The sequence below is a fragment of the Pristis pectinata genome, chromosome 8, assembly GCF_009764475.1.
Source record: "Pristis pectinata isolate sPriPec2 chromosome 8, sPriPec2.1.pri, whole genome shotgun sequence".
NCBI classification, from domain to species: Eukaryota; Metazoa; Chordata; class Chondrichthyes; order Rhinopristiformes; family Pristidae; genus Pristis; species Pristis pectinata.
Genome location: NC_067412.1, coordinates 78,542,556 through 78,566,630, shown reverse-complemented (window position 1 = coordinate 78,566,630; position 24,075 = coordinate 78,542,556). Strand labels below are relative to the sequence as shown.

General features: G+C 40.7%; 1 protein-coding gene across 2 annotated transcripts in view; it reads left to right on the top strand.

Moving 5' to 3' along the window:
• Positions 1–24,075, top strand: part of LOC127573161 (uncharacterized protein C8orf48-like) — a 36,058-nt gene that overhangs the window by 4,507 nt on the left and 7,476 nt on the right. For both annotated transcript variants that reach the window (XM_052021120.1, XM_052021119.1), the window contains exons 3-4: positions 5,016–5,165; positions 17,301–17,533. In XM_052021120.1, the coding sequence (XP_051877080.1) occupies positions 5,016–5,165; positions 17,301–17,533 (383 nt within the window). The remainder of the gene's footprint in view (positions 1–5,015; positions 5,166–17,300; positions 17,534–24,075) is intronic.

Here is a 24,075-nt window from a genome sequence, read left to right as displayed (position 1 = left end):
GTTTTCAACCTGGTGAGTTATTTCTTCAGTGGCTCTGTATCTTTTGTGCAATTATGGAGACCAGTCCTCTCAGTGTAGTCTAATCTATACATTAATTACAACCTTTCTGCTTTCCAACAGAATTTTTATGGAAATTAACCACAGAGGTTGGTTAGCTATCATTCTTGCAATACAGAACATAAATGGCAACTGAGATTCAGTAGGTCAATTTTGAACCCAGCTCCAGAGCCTGGTAGATGCTGTGTTTAGGCTTTAGAAGTGAGATCACTCATTACTTCTTGGAGAATCAGGATATAGATTGTTGAAGAAGGTGTAGAAGATCAATGTCACTGGGGGGCTGTCAAACTGAGGATTATCTAAGGTGGGAAAGACGTTCTTTTTTTAAGCAGGTGAAAGAGCCTTAATTTTTTTTTGCAGTTACTCTGAAAGCTGTTGTCTGTTCCTGGTGCCATATTTCATGCTTATTGGGCCAGAATGTAACAAGAATATCTTTCTTTTAATCTACTATCTATTTATTGCCTTATTTTTCTTGTCACTAGCCTTTTACCAGAAGGTGACTGGATTTAACAGGCACGTTTATGTGAAGGGATCCTATTTTTCAGCAGTCCACTGAATATGTAATTAGTGGGTTGACAAGAGTGTAAGTTTAGAAAGAATTCATGTATGTCTCACTTAGCTGCACTCTGCACTGCAGCTTTTGTCAAATAAGATGATGATTATTTAATGTTTTCTACCAAGCCTTTTATTAGAAAGAATCTTTTTCGCAATTGTCAGACATGAACCTACATGCTTCACATATGAAAGCACTTATTTTATTCCCACCACCCCAACAGAAGAGGACAGAGGCAGATTGTTCACTAGCATCAAAACCTGTCCAATCTTATTCTATGTGGGAAGCAAGGCATTACTTGTGCCCAGACAATGGCTGTTTTGCAGGCAAATATTTCCACCATCCTCAATGTGGCATGATCAATGAGATAAGTGACCAGTTTTTGTAGTGGATTTGATTGAGCAAGGAATTGTTAACCAATGTCAAAGAAAGCTTCTTGTATATCATTTAAAATGATTTTGAACTGGCAGTAGAATGTTGTCATCGTCATCTAAGTAACGAAGATGCAGAAAGAACTAGCAGCAGATTGCAGCGACTCATTGTGCTGTACAATAGTGGTAATAACTGTATTTTGCATGTTTCCATGAAAATCCTTTAACCATTTATTTAAAAAAAACAATTTTCCATTTAGTCATAGGCAGTGAAAAAGGAAAGTTCATCTGAAGATATTAACATATTTATTATCATGTTGCACTGTGCTCTTTCCAAGCTCGGGTTAAAAATTTCAAAGCAAACTATTGCAGGCGGATTCTTCTGGGTTATTGCTGGACCATACCAAATGAGATATTGGATCAGGGCAGTCACTGGAAGTCTTCATCACTTTTTTTTGCCTAATGTAGTTTGTTTGGTAGAAAAGGATATAGAAACCTTATATGGATTTCCACCTGGAATGGCGAACTTCGCAGGCTTGTGGCACAGGTTATTGTAGGAGCAGAGGTCATTATTAATTTCCATCCTTGAGTTCCTAATCCCTGCTTCAGGCAAATGGAACTTTGTGACCTGAGTGCAGAGACTCAGAAATCATTGGAAAGCTGAAATCATGCAAATAGTTTTTGAATCTGGTAATGCTGACTATGGAAAGAATCAAAACATTATGTTGAGTTCATGGTATAAGAAAAACTGTTTCCAAAAGTACACTTTTTTCCTCCTTTTTTATAGCTTTTACTCTCAATAGATATCATTTCCCATTCAATGCATGATTACACAGGTGTCAAGAACCCTCAGATCATTAAAAGATCATTCAACCATAGTTTGAAATGGAACTAAGACTGTAAATGCCTTTAGCCAATATTCACAGATTTCCACACGTCTCCCCAAATGCTGAAGACAATTGTGCTGCTGCTTATTGTTACATGGTTAAAATCATCCTGTCTAGCACAGACTTAGAACTGAACTAAAAATCCCTATCCAGTGAGTCTCGCTGGAAAGCACTCATTGGGTGAAGATAACACTGGACCCACTTGAGTCACCATCAGCGTTGAAGTGGGAGCCTGCAGTTTCCATCTAAGAATGATTTGAGTGAGGCATTGGAGAGTTGCTGACACAATGGAAACAGAACTTGAGTGAAGCTAAACATTGAGGGGCATGAACAAAGGGATGAAACAGCGATTGATAAACATGATCTTCTATTTTATTTTCTTTCAATTTTGAACATTTTCCAGGGTATTGAGAGTGTCTGCTTTAGAAAGCAAATTCTCATTAACTGAGATGGTCATTGACGCTGAGATGATTGAGCTAGGAATGTTAATTTACCATCCTCATTGCCTCAGGCTTATTAATTCTTGCAAGTCAGTTTCCTATATTATCAGCACTTGAGAACTATCGATCAAAAATGTACAGAAGAGAAATAAAATCACTGCATTCATTCTTTTGCAATTTCCTCTCCTATGCACCTGAAGGCCTGGACTCCCCTGGAGCATGGTTTCATATGTGCCATGTTTAAGTGACTATTCTCCCTGGATGCGTCTAGACAGTCAGATCAATAATGCAGTCTTCTGACCTGAAAACGTTATTATGCTTTGACCATTGGGATCCATGGTATTAAGTACAAAAACATGGGGCTGTCTGTGGCTGATCCATTTTTTTTACTAGGTAGTGTGGCTGAGAAGAGTACAGGGTGCTCTAATCCTCTGCACTGATCACACAACAGGCTGATGGATAATGCCTCAAAGACCATTTTATTTCCTCTTAGAGGGTCATAAATTTGGGATCCTTTTCCTCAAAGGGCCATGGAGACAGAATCTTTGAATATTTGCAAAGGTAGATAGACACTTCATAACCAAGAGAGTGAGAGATTATGATACACTGGTGCTGGAGGAAATGAATGTTTAGGGTGGTTAATGGGGTGCCAATCAAGCAGGCTGCACGTTTTGAGAGTTGTTGGTGCTGTACTCATCTGGACAAGTGGAAATTATTCTATTACACTCCTGTCTTGTTCCTTGGGGTATCAGGAGTTGGGTCACTTGTCACACAATATTCAGCCTTTGGCCTGCTTTTGTAGTCATGGTATATATGTGGTTGGTCCAGTCAAGCTGGTCAGCCCCAGGATATTGAAGGAAGGTGTATTGTGGAGGGTCATGGCTGTCACGTGACAGCACTGCCCATTACCTGGTCGGAAGACACACCGGAAGGTACACTGCAAATCAAGGTTTGGCCCTGCCCCACCCATCAGCGCACGGCTGACCGTTGGCCCCTTTAAGTACCTTTGTACTTGGCCTTGGGCCGTGAATTACCTGGGCTGGACCCCTCAGCCCTTCAGCACTACAAAGGGCGCCACGTGTGCTTGGCTCACTCTCTTTTGCCATCTTCGAGGGACCACCCTGTTTCACTCCAGGCCGAGTACTGTGGAACAGTGCTGGAGAAATCATTGGTGAGGTGTGCACTGTTGAAGGATTGGGAGCGTTTTAGTTAGTGTCTCTAGTAGCATAGAGCTGTGCCTGCACTGAGTCAAGGGGTGGTGGGTATCGTATTGTTTTTCCCTGATTGTATGTACCTAGTTTGTTGTTTGTGTGTGTGTGTGTGTGTGTGTGTGTGTATTTTATCCCTGGTGTGATTTTCCCACGATCACTATAAATTGTGCGCATGTTGTGTTATTTCCGTTACCATTTTCCCATGCTCGTCGTTTGTAAATGAAATCATTTACTGCCAGACTGTGTTCAGAGTCCTTGCTTTTGAGACCCATCAGATCTGTTTTCTCACTCACAACAGAAGGGAACACGGGATATTAATGGTGAAGGACCTGGCAATGGTAATGCCATCGAAAGTATCTCTCTTGTTGCAGATGGCCATTGCCTGGCGCTTTTGTGGCACAAATGTTGCCTGCCTGAATGTTGTCCAGGTCTTGCAGGGAGGTACAATTGCTGTATATGGCCTCCTATGACCTTGCTATAGCCTTTGACTCCATCGACTGGGACTATGGAGCCCCACTTTCAAATTAAGCTGCCTGCAAAACCTTGCCTTATGCTGGCCACAGGATGGCAAGCCAGTCATAATCCAAAGTGAAGGGTATAGAATTTTTATCTTCCGGAGGGTGGTTCAAGTCTGGAATGCACTGCCTAAGAAGGTGACAGATGCAAGTACTCTGGCAACATTCACAAAGCATCTGGATAAGAACTTGAATCACCAAGCCATAATAGATAATAGACCAAGTACTGGTAAATGGGAATTTGTATAGATAGGTACTTAATGGTCGGCATAGATGGGATTGGTGGAAGGGCCTATTTATGTGCTGTATGACCCTTTGACTCTCTGACTCTCTGTGACTCTGAGAGACAATCTCAGTGCAGACCCGTCAAGTAACACTGCATAATTGCTGCAATGCTTTTCTCAGTCTTTCTTGCCACAATGTTGCGCATCATATCTAACAAGCTTCCTGGTGGAATGGAACTAACTTGCTAGACTAATGGGAAACTGTTCAACCTATGTTGCCTCCATTGCAGAACCAAGGTCAACACAGCCTCAGTAACCAAGCTGCATTATGCAGACAGTGCTTATGCATGTTCATGTATGGAGGGTGAGCTCCAAGCCATCATTAACTCATTCACTAAAGCATATGAGAGGATGAACCTGACACTCAATACATGTAAAACAAAGATCCTTCATCAACTTTTCACTTTGGTTATTTCTAGCCTGAAAGGAAGACTTGCATTTATAGGGGGCATTTCAATGTACTAAAGTGCTTTACAGCCAGTTAAGTATTTCCCAAGTGTAGTTAATGTTGTAATGCAGCCAATTTGCATACAGCAAGTCCACAAAAACAGCAAAGTGATCATATTTTTATCTTTGCAACCTTCTTCAACAGTGAATTCCATTCAATGCTTTCAAATACTCTTTTCTTGCTGAGTATGTCAATTATATATTTTAAACCTTTTTTAAATAATTGTTTTTGATATATTAATATCCTTAGAAACAAAAGAAGAATGTGCATGCTGTGAGGACTCTGAAGGCTTACTTGCAAGAGAAAGACTTATAGAAAAGCTCCTTGGGGTATTGAACAGTAACAGATTTGTTTCTACTCCATATCATCAAAAGGAAAAATACACAATGTCCCACAGAGGTAAGACATCTGGGAAAAGTGTTCAAACATATAATTTCAAATTGCTTTAGTAATATTAATTTAAACAGCATATTAATTGTGGCTATTACTGAGACGTGGCTGACATCAGGCCAGGAGTGGATATTGAATATTCCTGGTTTTCGGTGTTTTAAGAGGGATAGGGAAGGGGGGAGAAGAGGAGGAGGGGTGGCGATACTGGTCAGGGACACTGTTACGGCTGCGGAAAGGATGGATGTTGTAGAAGGATCATCTCTAGAGTCCGTATGGGTGGAAGTAAGGAACAAGAAAGGAGCAGTTACTCTACTAGGAGTATTCTATAGGCCCCCCGGTAGCAGTAGAGATATAGAGGAGCAGATTGGCAGGCAGTGTTTGGAGAGAAGCAAAAATAACAGGGTTGTTATAATGGGAGACTTCAACTTCCCAAATACAGACTGGAACCTGCTTAGTGCCTAAGGTTTAGATGGGAAGGAATTTGTTAAATGTGTCCAGGAGGGATTCCTGACGCAGTATGTCGACAGGCTGACTAGAGGGAATACCATGCTAGACCTAGTTTTAGGAAATGAACCGGGACAGGTGAAGGATCTATTGGTGGGTGAGCATTTGGGGGACAGTGACCATTGCTCCATAACCTTTAAAATTGTCATGGACAGGGACAGGTACAGAGAGGACAAGAAGATATTTAATTGGGGAAGGGCGAACTATGAGGCCATAAGGAGAGAACTTGGGAGTGTAAATTGGGATGTCCTTTTTGAAGGGAAATGTACTATGGAGATGTGGTCGATGTTCAGGGATCTTATGCAGGATGTTAGGGATAAATATGTCCCGGTGAGGCAGAGAAGGAATGGCAGGGTGAAGGAACCGTGGGCGACGAGAGAGATGGAATGATTAGTTAGGGAGAAGAAGGTAGCATACATAAGGTATAAGCAGCAAGGTTCAGACAGGGCCCATGAGGAATATAGAGTAGCGAGGAAGGAACAAGAAAGGGCTGAGGAGAGCTAGAAGGGGACACGAAAAGGCGTTGGCTAGTAGGGTTAAGGAAAATCCCAAGGCCTTTTTCAAGTACGTGAAGGGTAGGAGGATGGCTAGGGTAAAGGTAGGTCCGATTAAAGACAAAGGTGGGAGAATGTGCCTGGAGGCGGCGGAAGTGGAAGAAGGTCTCAATGAATACTTCTCCTCGGTATTCACCAAGGAGGGGGGTCTTGATGACGCGGAAGGGAGTGCTGGTAAGGGTAATGTTCTCGAGGTTGTAGATTTCAAGAGAGAGGATATGTTGAAGTTGTTAAACAATATCAAGACAGATAAATCTCCGGAGCCTGATGGGATATTCCCCAGGCTGCTTCGAGAGGCGAGAGAGGAGATTGTTGAACTGCTGGTAAGGATCTTTGAGTCCTCATTGTCCACGGGGATGGTGCCGGAGGATTGGAGGGTGGCGAATGTTGTCCCCTTGTTCAAAAAAGTTAGTAGGGATAGTCCAGGGAATTACAGACCGATGAGTCTCACGTCTGTGGTGGGTAAGCTGTTAGAAAGGATTCTAAGGGATAAGATCTATGAACACCTAGAGAATCATGGACTGATTAGGGACAGCCAGCATGGCTTTGTGAAGGGAAGATCTTGCCTCACAAGCTTGATAGATTTCTTTGAGGAGGTGACGAGAAAGATTGATGAGGGTAGTGCGGTGGATGTGGTCTATATGGATTTTAGTAAGGCGCTTGATAAGGTTCCTCATGGTAGGCTTCTTCAGAAGGTCAGAGGCCAAGGGATCCAGAGAAGCTTGGCTGTGTGGATTAGGAATTGGCTTGCCTGTAGAAAGCAGAGGGTTGTGGTGGAGGGAGTGCCTCGGATTGGAAGGCAGTGACTAGTGGTGTCCCGCAGGGATCGGTTCTGGGACCTCCACTTTTTGTGATATTTATAGATGACTTAGATGAGGGGGTGGAAGGCTGGGTTAGTAAGTTTGCGGACGACACTAAGATCGGCGGTGTTGTGGATAGTGTGGAGGGCTGTCGGAGCTTACAGAGGGATATTGATAGGATGCAGAGCTGGGCTGACAAGTGGCAGATGGAGTTCAATCCGGAGAAGTGTAAGGTGGTACACTTTGGAAGGACAAGCTCCAGGGCAGAGTACAAGGTAAGTGGCAAGGTACTTGGCAGTGTAGAGGAGCAGAGGGATCTGGGGGTTCATATTTACAGTTCACTGAAAGTTGCCTCACAGGTAGATAGTGCAGTTAAGAAGGCCTTTGGGATATTAGCTTTCATAAATCATGGGATTGAGTTTAAGAGCCGCGAAGTGATGATGCAGCTTTACAAAACTCTAGTTAGACCACACTTAGAGTGCTGTGTTCAGTTCTGGTCGCCGCATTATAGGAAGGATGTGGAGGCGTTGGAGAGGGTGCAGAGGAGATTTACCAGGATGCTGCCTGGATTAGAGCATATGGAATATGAGGAGAGGCTTAAGGTGCTAGGGCTTTATTCACTGGAAAGGAGGAGGATGAGAGGAGACATGATAGAGGTATATAAAATACTGAGAGGATTAGATAGAGTAGACAGTCAGCGCCTCCTTCCCAGGGCACCAATGCTCAAGGCAAGAGGGCATGGCTTTAAGGTTATGGGTGGGATGTTCAGGGGAGATGTCAGGGGGAGGTTTTTCACCCAGAGAGTGGTTGGTGCATGGAATGCACTGCCTGGGGTGGTGGTGGAGGCAGATACATTGGACAGGTTCAAGAGTTTGTTGGATAGGCATATGGAGGAATGTGAGATAGAGGGATATGCGGGAGGAAAGGGTTAGATAGTGTGAGAGTGGTTTGATGGGTGGCACAACATGGTGGGCCGAAGGGCCTCTTTTGTGCTGTATGGTTCTATGGTTCTATATTATTTGGCAGACAGTATTCTGTATTGAAAAGCAATAGTTTACTTTCAATTATTTGATTTTTGTTCTCATGAGAGTAAAAGCTGTTGATTACTAGAAGAGGAAATACCTATTATTTTAGAAAGACAGGTATCTGCACAAAATTTCCACAGAACATACATCACTGGTTAGTGTAGAGACCAGCAACTAGAACTTCTACTTACAAGAAACAGACCTGTTTGCCCCAAACACATCTCATAGCCAACAGACAGAGAATTAAGCCATCCCATTCTCATAGAGTCATAGAGCTGGAAGCAGGCCCTTTAGCCCAACTTGTCTGTGCTGACCAAGGAGTCTTCCTGAGCTAGTCCCATTTGTCTTCATTTGACCCATATCCCTCTAAACCTTTCCTATCCATGTACCTGTCCAGTTGTTGCTTAAACATAATTGTATCCACCTCTATCACTTCCTCAGGCAGCTGGTTTCATATAATCATCATCTTCTGTGTGAGAAACTCCCCTTTAAATCTTTCCATCTTAAACCTATGCCCTCTAGTTTTAGACTTCCCTACCCTAGGAAATAGACTGTGACAATCCATCTTATCTATGCCCCTCATGATTTTATAAACCTCAATAAGGTCACCTCCTCTCCATGACCACCCCCCCCTTCACTCCAGGGAAAACACTCCCAGCCTATCCACCCTCTCCTCATAACTTAAGCCCTTCTGTCCCAGCAACATCTATGTGAATCTTTTCTGTATCTTCGCTGGCTTAACCAGACTCTCCCTATAGTATGGTGACCAGAATGATACATAATATTCCAGGTGTGATCTCTCCAACGTTTTGAGCTCTGTAACATGATGTCCAAACTCTTGTACACAATGTCCCATCTGATGAAAGCAAGTGTACCATACACCTTGTCTACCTGTGTCGCCACTTTCAGGGAACTATGTAGTGGTACCCCTAGGTCTCTATGTTCTACAGAACTCCCCAGGCCCTGGCATTCACTGTGTAAGTCCTGCTCTAGTTTAACTTCACAAAATGCATCACCTAGCACTTGTCCAAGTTAAATTCCATCTGCCATTCCTTGGCCCATTTTCCCATTTGATCTAGATCCCGTTGTAACTTTAGACAACTTTCTTCATTGTCCATCACACTACCAAATTTGGTGTCATCCACAAATTTTCTAATTTTATACTGCTAGATAAAGGTGATTGTCTAAATCATTGCCATTGTCTAAACCACCACAGTAATCTATTCCAGCCACAACTGTACCTGCTGTATCTTTCAGAACACCAAGCATCACTGGTGAAAGTATCCTTGAAGTTTGTATTTTATTCTTCTTCTTAAGCTGTCTCTTGAGATTGAGTTTAACTTAGTTCCACTCTGGTTTTGTGGGTTATGTGGTGACCCATGAAGACAATGTTCGAACCACAAGCTCTTCTACAGATGGGGCAGGTGGAAGCTGATGGGCAGATGGGTGGGTAGTTTGTGAGGTGGTGAGTTCTTTCTGTTGCTCATGCTGGGCCCCTGTGTGCTCCTAATTCATAGTGTTGATGTTCTCAATGCCATTCCAAATGTTCCCACTGCACTTGGAGCAGTCTTGGTCTCGAGATTCCTTGGAGACAGTGGGGATATTGCATTTTTCCAAGTCTTGGAGAACAGCCTTGAATCTCTTCTCAGTGACAGAGCCTGGAACAGAATGTCTGTTTCAGGAATCTGATGTTGGGCATACGGACATTGTAATGTGTTCCTGGAATGCAAGTTCCACCATCCCTCAGGGAAAAGGGAACAGTTTCACAGGAACCTGAAGGCAGAGATCCAGCAGACAAAGAGGGACTGAAAGAACAGATGGTGAATGGAGAAAGCACAGGAGACTCAATAATTAGCAGAGAAGCATGACATAAGTGGTCTCTTCACCCTTGTAAAAGCCATCTGTGGCTCCAGCACCTAAAGCCTCAATTCACTCAGAGCCAGGAACAGGGATGAACTCATTAGGAACAGAGACGGAGTCAAGACCCTTTGAAAGTAATACTGTAAAGATATCATCAACCTGAACTCTGCCCTTGACATGGGTTTGACTCCATTCCACAGCAAGTTATCTAGGCCAGCCTTGCCGATAAAAAGTTGAAATGTCTATGTCCCAGCTAAAATATAATAAGGCTTCGGGGAACAGACAACTGTAAGGAGGTGAGGAAAGCTTTGAGAAGAAGGAAAGGTCTTTACAATGTTGTTTGTGGTCCAGGAGGGACAGGAGATCTTCTTTCTGGCCTCTCAAGTACACACCATCTCTGTCAGATCCCTCTCCCATATAAATATGTTGATGTTGATTCACTTTTCCTCACTCCAGGTTCAACACAGCATCCCAACCAGGCTAGATTATTGGAAGTATTTAGAAGTATAGAAGTGTTTGAAAAATTTGAAGTAAATTTTTGGAAAGTCAGAGAGTAGAGGGCAATGGAAAGCTAGCATAGAAGAGGAGGTGAGGTTAGTGTAGATTAGGGATGATCATATTGAATGGTGGGGAGGCTTGAGGGATAGGCGTCTACTCCTGCTCCTATTTTCTTAGTGTTCTTGCAAGAAACCTCCCACAACTTCCCATCTCCCATTTGTGGACTTAGGGAATAGACCAGATCCTGCAGCCTTGCCACCCAAATGGATGCCAGTCCTGACAATCAGGATGACTTCTGAATAGAGAATTTGTCAATGATAAAGGCAGAGCTCCCGATATCCTATCCAGAACTCCAGAGCCACAACTATCTCCCATCTCCTGTTTGCGTGACCCTTCCAACTAAAGATCCGTACAACTGCTTTTTTCCTGAACCACAAGTTACTTTGAGGGAACTATTTAAAAATCATTAAGTCTCAAAATATCAAGTTAAAGCAGAGAAAAACAATAATGATTTAAATTCGTATGCCTAAGTTATGTTGTACTTCAATTTATGGCAACTCCAAATCCTAAGTAATTCTTTATTTGATGTTTCTTTCAGTGGATTAGTCTAAACAGCTTGTGAGACTTGTTTGACATTCATTCCTTCCTTCAACCCTTTTGGTTTCCAGACTCTGATGTCATTTACCATTCCCTAGCCTAAAGACAACTGTCATCCACTGGGGACAGTTCAGCATGCATTAACTGGTGTGAAATGTGATAGTTTACTTCACGCCTAAATTTAATTTACTTCCTGTGTGTAAACTACTGACAATATAAATAACAAAAGCAGCCAGAGGATATTATGCACTTATTGAGGAGCTTGTTGATTGATTTTTTTTTAACATTCTCAATGAGCTTGTTGAAGTTGCTGCTTTCCTCAGCGCAGAAGTAATTTGATGATATCCTCATTAACTTGCACCTGCTGCTAGAGTGAAAATGTTGAAGCTGCCAATCTCAGAGAATTTTGTCAGTATCAGCATAACACTGAGAGCCTGTTAGTAGCTGTGGTACTGCCAGCCCAGCAACCCTCATTTAACCACCGCCACCATAACATGACTCACTAGCATAATGGTCCTTGATAGCTCCTGGTACTAAGCCAATTCAACGAGGGTTCAATGGCAGAAACTGCTTTTTAAAATTCATTCATGAGATATGGTGTTACTGGAAAGATGAGCATTTAGCCCTCTGGTTGCCCTTGTGAAGATGGTGGTGAGACACCTTAATTTGCTTCAGTCCTTGTGGTGAAGATACTGCATCTGTGTTGTTAAGAAGAAGTTCCAGAATTTAGGCCCGACATATATGCAAGAATGGTTTCCAAGTGAGGATGTTGTGTGCTTCAGAGGGGAACTTGGAGATGGCGACATTCCCACGTGGCAGCTGCCTTTGTTCAGCGGGTCTTGTAAATAATTACAAATGATTTAAAGTAGTTATAAATAATTAAGAAAGTAAAACTTCGTAATAAAAGAAACATACCTTTTCATTTTTTCCTCACAGCTGTTACAATCCGCAGGGAAAGTAATGGGGTCAAGGATGCTATGCCTGGTATAAACTAGTACATGGTCCAAGAGCCAGTTCCTATGTGTAAGTGCTGAGGAATCCCAGCGAGACTGAGGTCCATTGCTGATCTCTGTGGGGAGTGTTGTGGTGGAGTGTGTTCACAGAAAAGGTGCCTGGTATTACTCAGTAATATAATGACTTCTCTGCTTAACAGCCTGTGTGTAGATGTCTGGGATAATCACAGAGTCATAGAGCAATACAGCACAGATACAGGCCCTTTGGCCCAACAAGTCCATGCCGACCATGTTGTCCACCCAGCTAGTCCCATTTTCCTGTGTTCAGCCCATATCCCGCCAGGCCCCTCCCCTCCATGTACCTGTCCAAGTGCTTCTTAAATGATACTATTGTACCTGCCTCAACCACTTCCTCTGGCAGCTCGTTCCATATACTCACCACCCCCTGCATGAAAAAGTTGCCCCTCAGGTCCCTTTTAAATCTTTTCCTTCTCACCCTAAATCTATGCGCCCTAGTTTCGGACACCCCTAACCCAGGAAAAAGACTGTTATCATCCACCTTATCTACGCCTATCATAACTTTAAACATTTCTATAAAGTTGCCTCTCATTCTCCTACGTTCCAAGGAATAAAGACCTGGCCTGGCCAATCTCTCCCTATAACTCAGGCCCTCTAGTCCTGATAACATCCTCGTAACTGTTTTCTGCACTTTTTCCAGTTTAACTACATCTTTCCTATAACAGGGTGACCAAAACTGCACACAGTACTCCAAGTGCAGACTCACCAATGACTAATACAACTGCAGCATAATGTTCCAGCTCCTGTACTCAATGACCTGACTGATGCAGGCCAGCATACTAAATGCCTTTTTCACCACCCTGTCTTCCTGCGATGCTGATTTCAATGAACTATTCACTTGTACTCCTTGGTCCCTCTGTTCCATTACACTCCCTAGTGCCCTACCATTCATGGTACAAGTCCTACACTGGTTTGACTTTCTAAAATGCATCACCTCACACTTATCTGTATTGAAATTCATTTGTCACTCCTTGGCCCACTTTCCTAACTGATCAAGATCCCCCTGTAATCTACAATAATCTTCCTCACTATCAACAACACCTCCTAATTTTGTGTCATCTGCAAACTTGCTGATCAAACCTTGTGCATTCACGTCCAAATCACTTATATAAGTAAAGAATAACAAGGGTCCCAACACCAACCTCTGTGACGCACCACATTGGTCTCCATTCCGAGAAACAACCTTCAACCACCACCCTGTGCTTCCTACCTCTGAGCCAATTTTGATTCCACCTAACTAACTCTCCCTAGATTCCATGCGACCTAACCTTCCAGACCAGCCTGCCACGTGGAACCTTGTTGAAGGCCTTGCTAAAGTCCAAATAGACAACATCCACTACCCTACCCTAATCTACCTTTTTAGTACCTCTTTAAAGAACTCTAAAAGATTCCTCAAACATGACTTCCCACACACAAAGCTATGTTGAATCCTTCTAATCAGACTCTGCCTATCCAAATGCTGGTAGATTCTGTCCCTCAGAATTCCCTCCAGTAACTTGCCCACTACTGATGTCAGGTTGACTGGTCTGTAGTTCTCTAGCTTGTCCTTGATACCTTTCTTAAACAACAGAATGACATTAGCCACCTTCCAGTATTCAGGAACTTCACCAATGATGAAGCAAATATCTTGGCAACAGCTTCCACAATTTCTTCTTTAGCCTCCCACAAAGTCCAAGGATGTACTCGGTCAGGCCCTTGGGATTTATCCACTTTAATGCACCATAAGGCTGCAAATACCTCCTCCCTGGTAATATGAATGTTCTCCAAAACATCTCCACTTGTTTCCCTTATCTCTTGAGCAACCATGATTTTCTCCTCAGTAAACACCAAGGATAAATATTCGTTAAAAATCCCACCCATTTCCTGTTGCTCGAGACTTAGGCAGCCCTGCTGATCTCTAAGGGGACCTACTTTCCCCCTAGCCACCCTTTTTCTCTTAATATATCAATAGAACCTCTTAGGATTTTCCTTAACCTTCCCTGCCAGATCCATGTCATACTCTCTCTTTGCCCTTCTGATTTCTCTCTTAAGTGTATTCTTAATCTTTTTTAAGTCATCAAGGGATTCACTCATCCCTGACCTCCTAAACACAATGTATGCTTCCTTTTTCTTGACCAGAACCTCAATATCTCTTGTCATCCATGGTTCCCTGAACTTGCCAGGTTTACCTTTCACCCGAACAGGAATGTGCTGCCCTTGGACTCTTGATATCGCACTCTTAAAAGCATCCCATTTGCCATTTGTTCCTCTCCCTTCAAACAGGCTCTCCCAATCAACCTGTGCGAGATCCTGCCTAATTCCCTCAAAATTAGCCCTGCTCCAGTTTATCCACTTTGGAAGGAAGAACGAAAAAGCAAATTATTATATAAAAGGAGTGAGATCACAAAGAAGTTGTGATAGTAGAGGATCTTATGGGTCCAATATAATATAAATTATATGCAGGTACAGCAAGTAATTAAGAAGATGAATGGAATGTTGCATTTTATTGATAATGGTGTGGAGTGTAAAAGTAGGAATGTTTTATTGCAACTTTAGAGAGTAGTGTTGAATAAACTGCACTTGAAGTACTACATTTGGTTTTGGTCTCCATATTTAAGGAATTACAGACTTGAATTGGAGGCAGTGCAAGCATGGTTCACTTGGTTGATTCCTGGGATGAAGCGATTGAAATGTGAAGAAAGGTTGAGCAGATTGCCCGATATTCCTTTGAGTGTAGAGAGGTGATCTCATTGAAATGTACAATATTATGAGAGGGCTTGATGGGTAGATGCTGAAAGGATATTTCATTTTAGAAGGGGTATTTAGAATTAAGGAGCATAGTTGCAGAGTAAGGGATTGCCCATTTAGGATGAAGAGGAATTGCCTCACTCAGAGAGCAGTGGACATAGAGTCATTGAATATATTCAAGGTAGCGATTGACAGACATTTGAACAACAAGGAAGTCGATGAGGAGAGAGTGGGACAGTGGTGGTGAGGTGAAGATTGGATCATTTATGATCTTATGGAATGGTGGAGCAGGTTTGAGAGGTCAATTGGCCTGCTCTTGCTTCTTATGTTCACATGACGCTGTCATTTAAATGGGCAAATATCTGCATTTCTAAATGGTATTACTGGCATGGACCAGCAAAATCGAGGCCAATGATTGCACATGAACTTTCCAGCAGATGTCACTGCAGATTGGGATGTGATTCCCAGCTGATTTCTTTCACCCCCTGTGGCCTTAGGCATCATTTGGTAACCTGCCCAAGATTTGTACAGGATCTTTACATGGGACTAACAGCCCAGCATGGCTTAAGATGCCATCTTAGCTTCTTAGCTGGGCGTAGCTTTCCCATCAGGAATGTAAACTGATAAAATTATCCACAATCGACCATTAAGAAATATTGCTTTTCAGGACATGGTTTTAATTTTTCAAATAAAACCTAATTATAAAAATGCAGAAAGTAAGTTCATATAAAAAAGGAAAGATTTTAATTTCAAAACATAAGCTATTTCTATTCTTCACAAGATCATAAAAAAATTGTCATTGCACCTGCTGGTAGAAATTTTAATTGAAAAATTGAAAAATGCAACATGCAATAAATGCAGCTCAAGCTCTGGTCATTTACCTCTTTGCCATTAGTCAGACCTTACTGTGTCTAAATTGGTTGATGTGTTTCCATGAATTATAATACTGACAATTTAAAAGTACATAATTTCTCCAAAGCATTTTGGGATATCCTGAATTGTGAAGTGTGCAATATAAACACACAAGTTTTTCTTAGTTTAAAGTAATTTTCAAAATTTAATTCAATGACTTGACAAGGGGTGTATTTTTTCTTTAAATCTTGAAAACTGACTTATGGATACCCATATACATTGCAATGATAAGGGGAGACTTATTATTTCATATAGCATTTATGCAATTTCTTGATTTGTCTTAAAGTGTTTTACATGGAATGAATTACTTTTTAGTGTCATAATTACATTTATATGGCTAAAAGCTGGGAAGTGGACATTTGAATGAGAACATGGGTAATGATGGGAAAATTTGCTCAACCAAGAATTGGAGCACCATCAAAAATCATACTGGACTATTGAATGATACTGAAGGACAAGTTAAAAAGGATTCCCAAATATATGACATCATGATTGCTGTGAATGTTTGTGTTGGCCTTCTCTCCAGAACATGATATTCAACTTGACAGCATTATATGATGTTGTTAATAATGCAATTGTTAACATTACTATAGATGGGAATATTGTGTTAGATAGTATAAGGAACATTCCAAAGAAGATATTGAGGCACATCTTTATTTGTTAATACATTTCTGAAGGTTCCTGTACACAGGAAAGATGCCAACACATTTTCAATATTTAAAAACTTGGATAAGGTAGAACCAGGTAACTGTTGGCCCATTATCTGACTTGGATAATTGGTAAAATGCTCAATTGTATAATTAGGGATGCCTTATATGACTACATAGAAGTATAATATCAATGATATTCAACACAGTTTCATGAAAAAAGTAATATTTTACCAATTTGATTAAACATTTTGGAGAAGTCATTGGATACTGGATGTGGGTGAACTGATGGAAATTGTATTTTTCTAGGCAACCGAACAATAGGCTTTTCTACAAAATAAAACCTTGTAAAAGTAGTGATAATCTGAATTGAGATTGACTGAATGGCCAGGGATAGAAAATTGATATCAGTGAATTTTGATCTACTTGTAAACCAGTTATCAATGCTTCCTTGAGAGATGAATGTTAAGGGCTTTGATATTATTTTCATTAATGATATAGACTTAGATATTCAGGAAATGAAACAGAAGTCTGTGGACAATGCCAAAATATGCGCAAGAGTTCAAGCTGTAGAGGATGCTCACCTACTCAAGAGAGAGATCCTTTTGTGTTGCAAAATGCAATCATCTTTGGCAAATGATGGATAATTTAGAAATTTTTAATATTATACATTAATGCAGCCCTAATGATAAATGTAAATTCTTCCAACATGGAATAGTATTGAACATAGTGGGATTCTGTAAAACATAAAGCTCAGAAGATTCATGGACTATAATTTGGGTGAATAACTTAAGCCAACTAAGGCATTTAGAAATGTGGGCCAGTTTTAATAAGGGATGTAACTCTGCACTTGTGTTGAAAGGAGTAGGTAAATTTATGTGAAGCAAAACTCTTCTTTCCTCACCACAGTGGCTTTTGTTTCTGTGAACTTTTTAATCTGTGAATTTCTTTCTCCACATAGAATTTACCTTGAACTACTTCTTCTACAGAGGCTATTCAGCCAGTCCAAGTAGAATCAGCACCTGTGCAAAAATACTGCAGTATGAAAATTGATCAGATTCAACGGCAAATTCAACAGGAGCAATTGGAGCCTAGTAAATATGGAAGGCAACAACTGAACAAGCCATTGGGGGGAGAAACTGCTCCTCAGCAAAACTGCATAGTACCCCAGCACCTGATAAATCGAGTACGGCTCAAATACATCACAGAGACAGTCAAACAGGTACTGGAGTTTGTATTAATTAAATCCATTGTATGTTCATCTATTGGTTGCAGTGAATTGAGAATAAAAGGCATTGTATTTAGGGCCAAAGTGCATGAGTGGCAACTAAAAAAGTTAATTTAGTTATGATTGACACTGCTCCTCTCCTGTTGCAACAAAGATCTCATTCATCGCACAAAATCTCATTCATTTGTTTTAGATAGCCTTAACTGTGGCAGCAATTGAAGTGCTCAAGTTGGCATCAGCAATGTGAAGAAAGTTTAAGGGAGAAGTAATCAGTGGAATTACTTCATCCACTTTGCTGGAAAAGGGGTCAAATACCTGGTTCACTCCTAACCACCACTGAGCTCTGATGTAGGAGTGCAATAGTGGGAGCAGGCAGTGAAACATTTGTTTTCTCAGAGGGTGACCTGATGAGGTTTTAACTACCAGAGAGTGACCTGGAGAGGCTTTAGCTCTCATTAGCAAGCTGACTCCCAACAAAAGCTGGCAACAACAATATCACTATCACTAAGTGGGAGTTGAAATTTAATATGGTGTGATCAAGTTGACACATGGGTCCTTCAAAAATGCTTCTAGGCAAAGTAAACCAGACTTTTAGTGGGTGAGGAACTCTGAAGGTGCATGACAGAAAGAAGGAGATAAAACCAAAGCTAACAAAAGGCCAAGGTATCCTTTTGGGACCAGCAGGAACATGCTTCCCTGAGCCTCCTTCAGCCAAGAACTTAACTACTGCCAGATTTTACAGCTGGGCGCATAAGGGAGCATGACTGCAGCGCTTGGTTGGGCCTGCATTCAATATGGTTTATATCCTCTGTCATTGTGGTTTAAGTTTTCCACTTCAATTTGCTCCCCTTCCTTCAGTCTTTCTTGTGCCTGAATTTAGGAAAGTTAAGATGTCCAAGCACCAAGGTCATCTTAAGCCCGTTGCTCACACCATTCCCTCTGGGAGGTGGGGAACGAGTTAAAGTCAGGCCTCTAAATTCAACTATGCCCATTTTCCAGCCACAATCATTAGTTAGTAATCAGGCCAAGGCTAATTTCCATACTAAAGGGAACTGATGTCAACATTGCCTGCCTTAGCTAAGATTAATTAAATCAACAAAACTGGGATTCAAATATGGAATTTCTCCAGCATATGACATTTCATTAGGACTCAGGATAAGCCTTGCAAGCTACCCCTAAGTAGATTTTTTTTGCAGCTAAACTTTAAAGGTTGCCCTGTGGCAACCTTTGTTGATAGGCACTTTCCAGCTTGACTCTAATTGGTTTTGATACATTCGTTTCAGTCTGCATTCCACATAATCAGCCTTAATCAAACCTCTTTGTCACTTCATCAGCTGGCAACCAAGTATCACAAGCACCTCCATGATAAGGAGACCTCGGTGGTGAGAAAAAATGAAACGGGTATTTAGCAATCTTGCAATTATACACAATTAAATTTGCACTGGCGCATTGCTTTAAATGGAATATTGAAATCTGAAACTAAGCTGTGCAGCTGCGATGTACCTTTCTTGTGGGATTATCCAGAAAAGTGTAATTAAAAAATTATTGCAAATCATACCTATATTCCATCGTTGGCACTATTGCAGAACCATCCTCGTGAGGATTTAAAACAATTAAATTTGCAATGCAGCCTAGAAGAGAGACTAAAGTGGTGGTCTATTTTTAAACACTGCTGTCATCTACAATGTTCAGAATTCCAAGAAGCAAAGCTAAATCAGTAAAAAGAGATCAAATTCAGAGAAACTTACTTCAGTGCATTGCAGAAAATTTGGAACCTTGTGTGTGCCAGGCAAGAAAACAATCACTGCTTGCAAGTAAGTCTGAAAAGCTAGTGATATTTGTTTTGATCTGTTGGACTTTTCTCTCAGATTATTTTCTTGTGTCAGTGCTGCAAATTATTCCAATAAACAAGTCTTCACTCTCCCATGAATGGAGAAAGCCTTTACCTGCTAGATATTCAGTTCACTTTAGCAAACACAAGAGCTGAATACAGGTCTTTGTCAGTGTATCTGGTTCAGTGAATATCTTATGTCCTCCCACAAATTTTTTGACTTTGCAAAACAGTATAATAAACATTCTATCGCCATGTAACTTAAGTAATGAAATTCCATCAGGTTTATTAACATTAAATAGATAAGTAAGAAGTAGCGAACAGTAATACACAGACCTAGCTATTCAATGGTGGAGTGTCAAAATTAATAAACTGCTAGGTATTATTTGCTAAAGCACAGCCTAAAATTATACGAGAAGTGCCATCACTTACCACTATTTGTCTCAGTGTCTCCTTTATTCTCTCTCTGATACTGGAAATATTTGGTAATTTAAACTATCAACAAATATACTTTTTTCATAAAACAGCTTAAAAAGATAGCAGGTATCCTTGCTATTTCATTTCAACAGTCTGCTTCTGGAATTTTTGTCACAAACATTTTGCAACACCAGCAAGGAACAATTTTTGTCCATGGACTGCTATTACATATGATATAGAAGATATAGAACATGTTGCTGGTTACATCATTAACCACTGAATTTAGTGGTATACAACACTGAAACAGGCCATCAAGCACACATGTACACGAATCCCATTTTCCCTTTCACATTCTCATCAATTCCCCCCATCCAATTCTACTGCCACCCACATACATGATGAGTAATTTACAATAGCCAACAACCTACCAACTGGCACATCTTGGTATGTGGGAGGAAGCTAGAGCACTTTGGGAAATATGCAATCTCCACACAGCAAGAACAGGATCGAAGCTAGATCTCTGGAACTGTGAAGCAGCACCATTAAGCACTGCATCACTGCCGTATCCAAAACTTCATGTTTAGTTTTCTCTCTGGCTTCAGAAGAACCATGCAATTGAAGAAAGGCTTTGCCAAATAATGGGGCTGATTTTCATGTCTCCATTGTCCATATGCAGCCACTCATAACCAGGGAGAAAAGCCAGCGATCAATAACACCCATTTCTGTTGGGCCCATGGATAGGTTATTGCTTGAAACATTAGTATATTCAAATGGCTTTAGAATCTCATCATAATAACCTATCCCACCATTTATTACTCAGGTCCTTATATATATGCAACATCATTTGAAAATAGTACCCATTTAATTGAAGTTCAGAATTATTAGGGGTCAATTGTGGGCTAAAGACAGTGGTCATAAAATATAAAACTTTTTTTTCCCTTACGGAGTTCTATTCATTGTATAAAATTGTAGTACAGCATGGAATGATTATGTTTGCATGTGATTGTTAACATATGGAATGGTAGCATATTGGTTAAGTTACTGACTAGCAACCAGACTTCTGGAACATTGATCCACAGATATGAGTTTGAATCCCACCATGGTAGCTGGGGAATGTAAATTAATGTAATACCTACTTCTGGAATTAAAAAGACTAGTCAAACTAATAGTGACCATGAAATTGCCAGATTATAAAAAATACTATTTGGTTCAAGACTGACCTTCAGGGATTGAAATCTGCCAACCTTTGGGGTATATGTGATTCCAGATTCACAAATGTGCTTGACTGTTAACTGGCTTCTTAGTTCAGGAGCAAAAAAGACTGAATAATGAATGTCACTGTTGCCAGAGATGTCCACATCACATAAATAAGTAGCAGTTCCCAGTTTTCAGGAAGTTTTCTCTATGACACGACAGATCCAACAACTGCATCAGTTGTAATTTGGAACTACTGGGCAGTCATACCTTCATCTGCAATGCTAAATTACAACAAACTCCTGCTTTGTTATCCACCATTTCCTACAAGAAAGAAGGGAGAGTTTTAGTGGTAGACTGGTGAGTCATTTTGAGGACCTGTTAACAGATGTGAGGTAGATGGCTTAGGTATGGGAAAGTGAGACAAGTGTTTGTGAGATTAACATCAGGCACAAAATGTACCAGAGTGAAAATTTTGATAGATAGATTATTGATAGGTATTAATAGATTATGCAGTATGACCAAGTAAATGGAAGTAATACAGAGATCAGCCACAACCTAATGGCAGAATAAACTTCAATGAAGGAAGGTAAAATGAAATAGAAACAGGAAGGTTTGTGAGCACAGTGTTATGAAACTTCTTCCTTCATAGCTGGCATATACTGAATGGAAAACTTTCTTAACTGATCCATTCAATAATCTCTTCTCATTGTTGCCTAATCCGCTTGGAGGAACCTTTTTTTACTAATTGGGAAAAGTGGCTCCCTCCCTCCTACCAATCTCTTCCTGGCATCCTACGCGGCACCTCTTTATATGTGACTGACAAGCTTTTTAGCCATTGTTAATGATTGCAATTACAATGTACCTTTCTTTAATAGATCTGGCTGTCTTTAGAAGGAAACATGGATGCCCCATTTCTTATTTCACCAGTAGATCATGTACCAATAAACAGTAGCAGAATCAAAATTCAACCATTAGTCATTGCAAGTTCCTCAACAATGAATGAGATCATCAGCTGAGCTTCAGCCATCACACATTTGATAATCCTGTGTGTTTTCTATCTGGAGGTCCTAGGTAACTGTCAAGATTAAGAATCATAAATTGATTCCCCCTTATTATCTGGAATCTCTGCATCGCTGACCAATTGCTACTTCATTTAAGCTGAGGCAATAGCATGCAAACCAAGAGAAGATATATTTTTGATTATTTTGAGCTCAGCATCTGCCAGAGAAGATAGAATATTCCTGATGGCTGGCAATGATATTCAGCCAGAAAAATGTAATATTTTATTATAATGTTTAATTGCTGTGCAGTTCAATAATTAAAATCTACTGATGAAATAGCACCCAAACAATAAATAATGAAGACCTCCATGATCAATTGAGAATAGTTTTAGTGGGGCTAGTGCCTAAAAATATTCAAAAATGATGTTAAATGAAGAATGATAAGTTCAAACTCCATTATTTGTATTTTAACAATCCCCTCTAATGTTGATTGGATAAGGCTTTTTGCAATTCTGTAGCAGATTACAGCTTCAAAAAAGGTCATTCATCTCACTGTTCCCTCCCGACTCTTTGCTACAGCAATTCTAAGCTGATCCAAATGTCTCTTTTGTTCCAAAATTATCGGATGAATTTTCCTTTGAATCTTTGAGGAGAGATTCATATTTGGTCACTAAGCGTGTATGAGGATATCAATTGGCCATTGCACTCCTCTCCCATACATTTGCATCCATTAAAAGGTGGAACCAAACGTGTGGAGGTGGGTACAACTAGTGACTGATACTCTGGCATTTACTGCTCATGGCCAAAGATAGATATCAACTCAGTTTGTTTCCTAATCATCTCTGCAGCAAAGCTTTCCATGTTTTAACTATAAAGGATTATTTTAAAAACCTCTTATCTTTTTAATAACAGTTTTCATTTGATGGCTTCTCAACAGCAACTCCACAATGGGAAAAGTTATGGGCCAGAAGTTGCTGCAGAAATAATAATGAGAATAATGCCCATTATTATGTATGCAGAATTTGGATATTTGTGCAGTTAAATGTGAAAATCTGGAAGTTGCTGTCTGAGATGGGTAATTGCTCTACAAGTAAGCTGCACAAAATGACAATTCAGTGAGAAGGGATAAAGTCCCTGTACTGTAGACACAGTACTAAAGTCACCACTGAATGTCAAGATTTGTCACCCTAAGTACCTCCTTTAATGAAGTAATGTGTTAATTGCAAACAATCAACCTCTTGGGCACCAACAATGAATCATTATGTTAAAAATGCTAATTGTCACTCAATCCAACAACTTTTAATTGATGTTAGGGATTTATTTTCATTTAGTGCTCAAAGCCAAAGACTATTATTCAACTTGCTTTGGTCTCTAAGGTTTCTGTGGCAAAGCAGCCTGGTTTCAATTTTTTTTTACTTCTTTCCCTTTATTTCTTCTCTCAATCAACTTTTCTTTACCTTTTTGTTTTGTTTTTTTTGTATATTCATTTCATTCCATCTTGCGACACCTGGATCAAACTCTGCATTGCTTAATCCTGAGTTCATCAGTTGAACAGATCAAAGAAATAACTTCTAGAAATTGGTTGGCACTTGTGAAGGCACTTTTCTCAGTCAGTTCACAAGTTGTTCCTTGGGCCATCGCCAGGAATTTCCTACCCTTGACATTAAATGACATTTCTATCTCTAGGTCCCCTAACATAAATATCCTGGGGTTCACCATTAACCAGAAACTGAACTGTACTAGCTACATGAATACAGTGCCCACAAGGGCAGGTCAGAAGGTGGGCATCCTGTGGTGAGTGGCACACCTTCTGACACCCCAAGTCCTTTCCACCATCTATATGGAGTGATAGAATACTCTCCACTTGTACCAATAACTCTCAAGAAGCTCAACACCATCTAGGACAAAGCAGCCCACTTGATCGGCATCCCATCAACCATGCCAAATTAATCATTCCCTTCATCACCACTGCAATGTGTACCATCTACAAAATGCACTGCAGTTACTCACCAAGGCTATTCTGACAGCAACTCTCAAGCCCATGACCTCTGGCACCAAGAAAAACAAGAGTAGCAGGTGCATGGGAATAT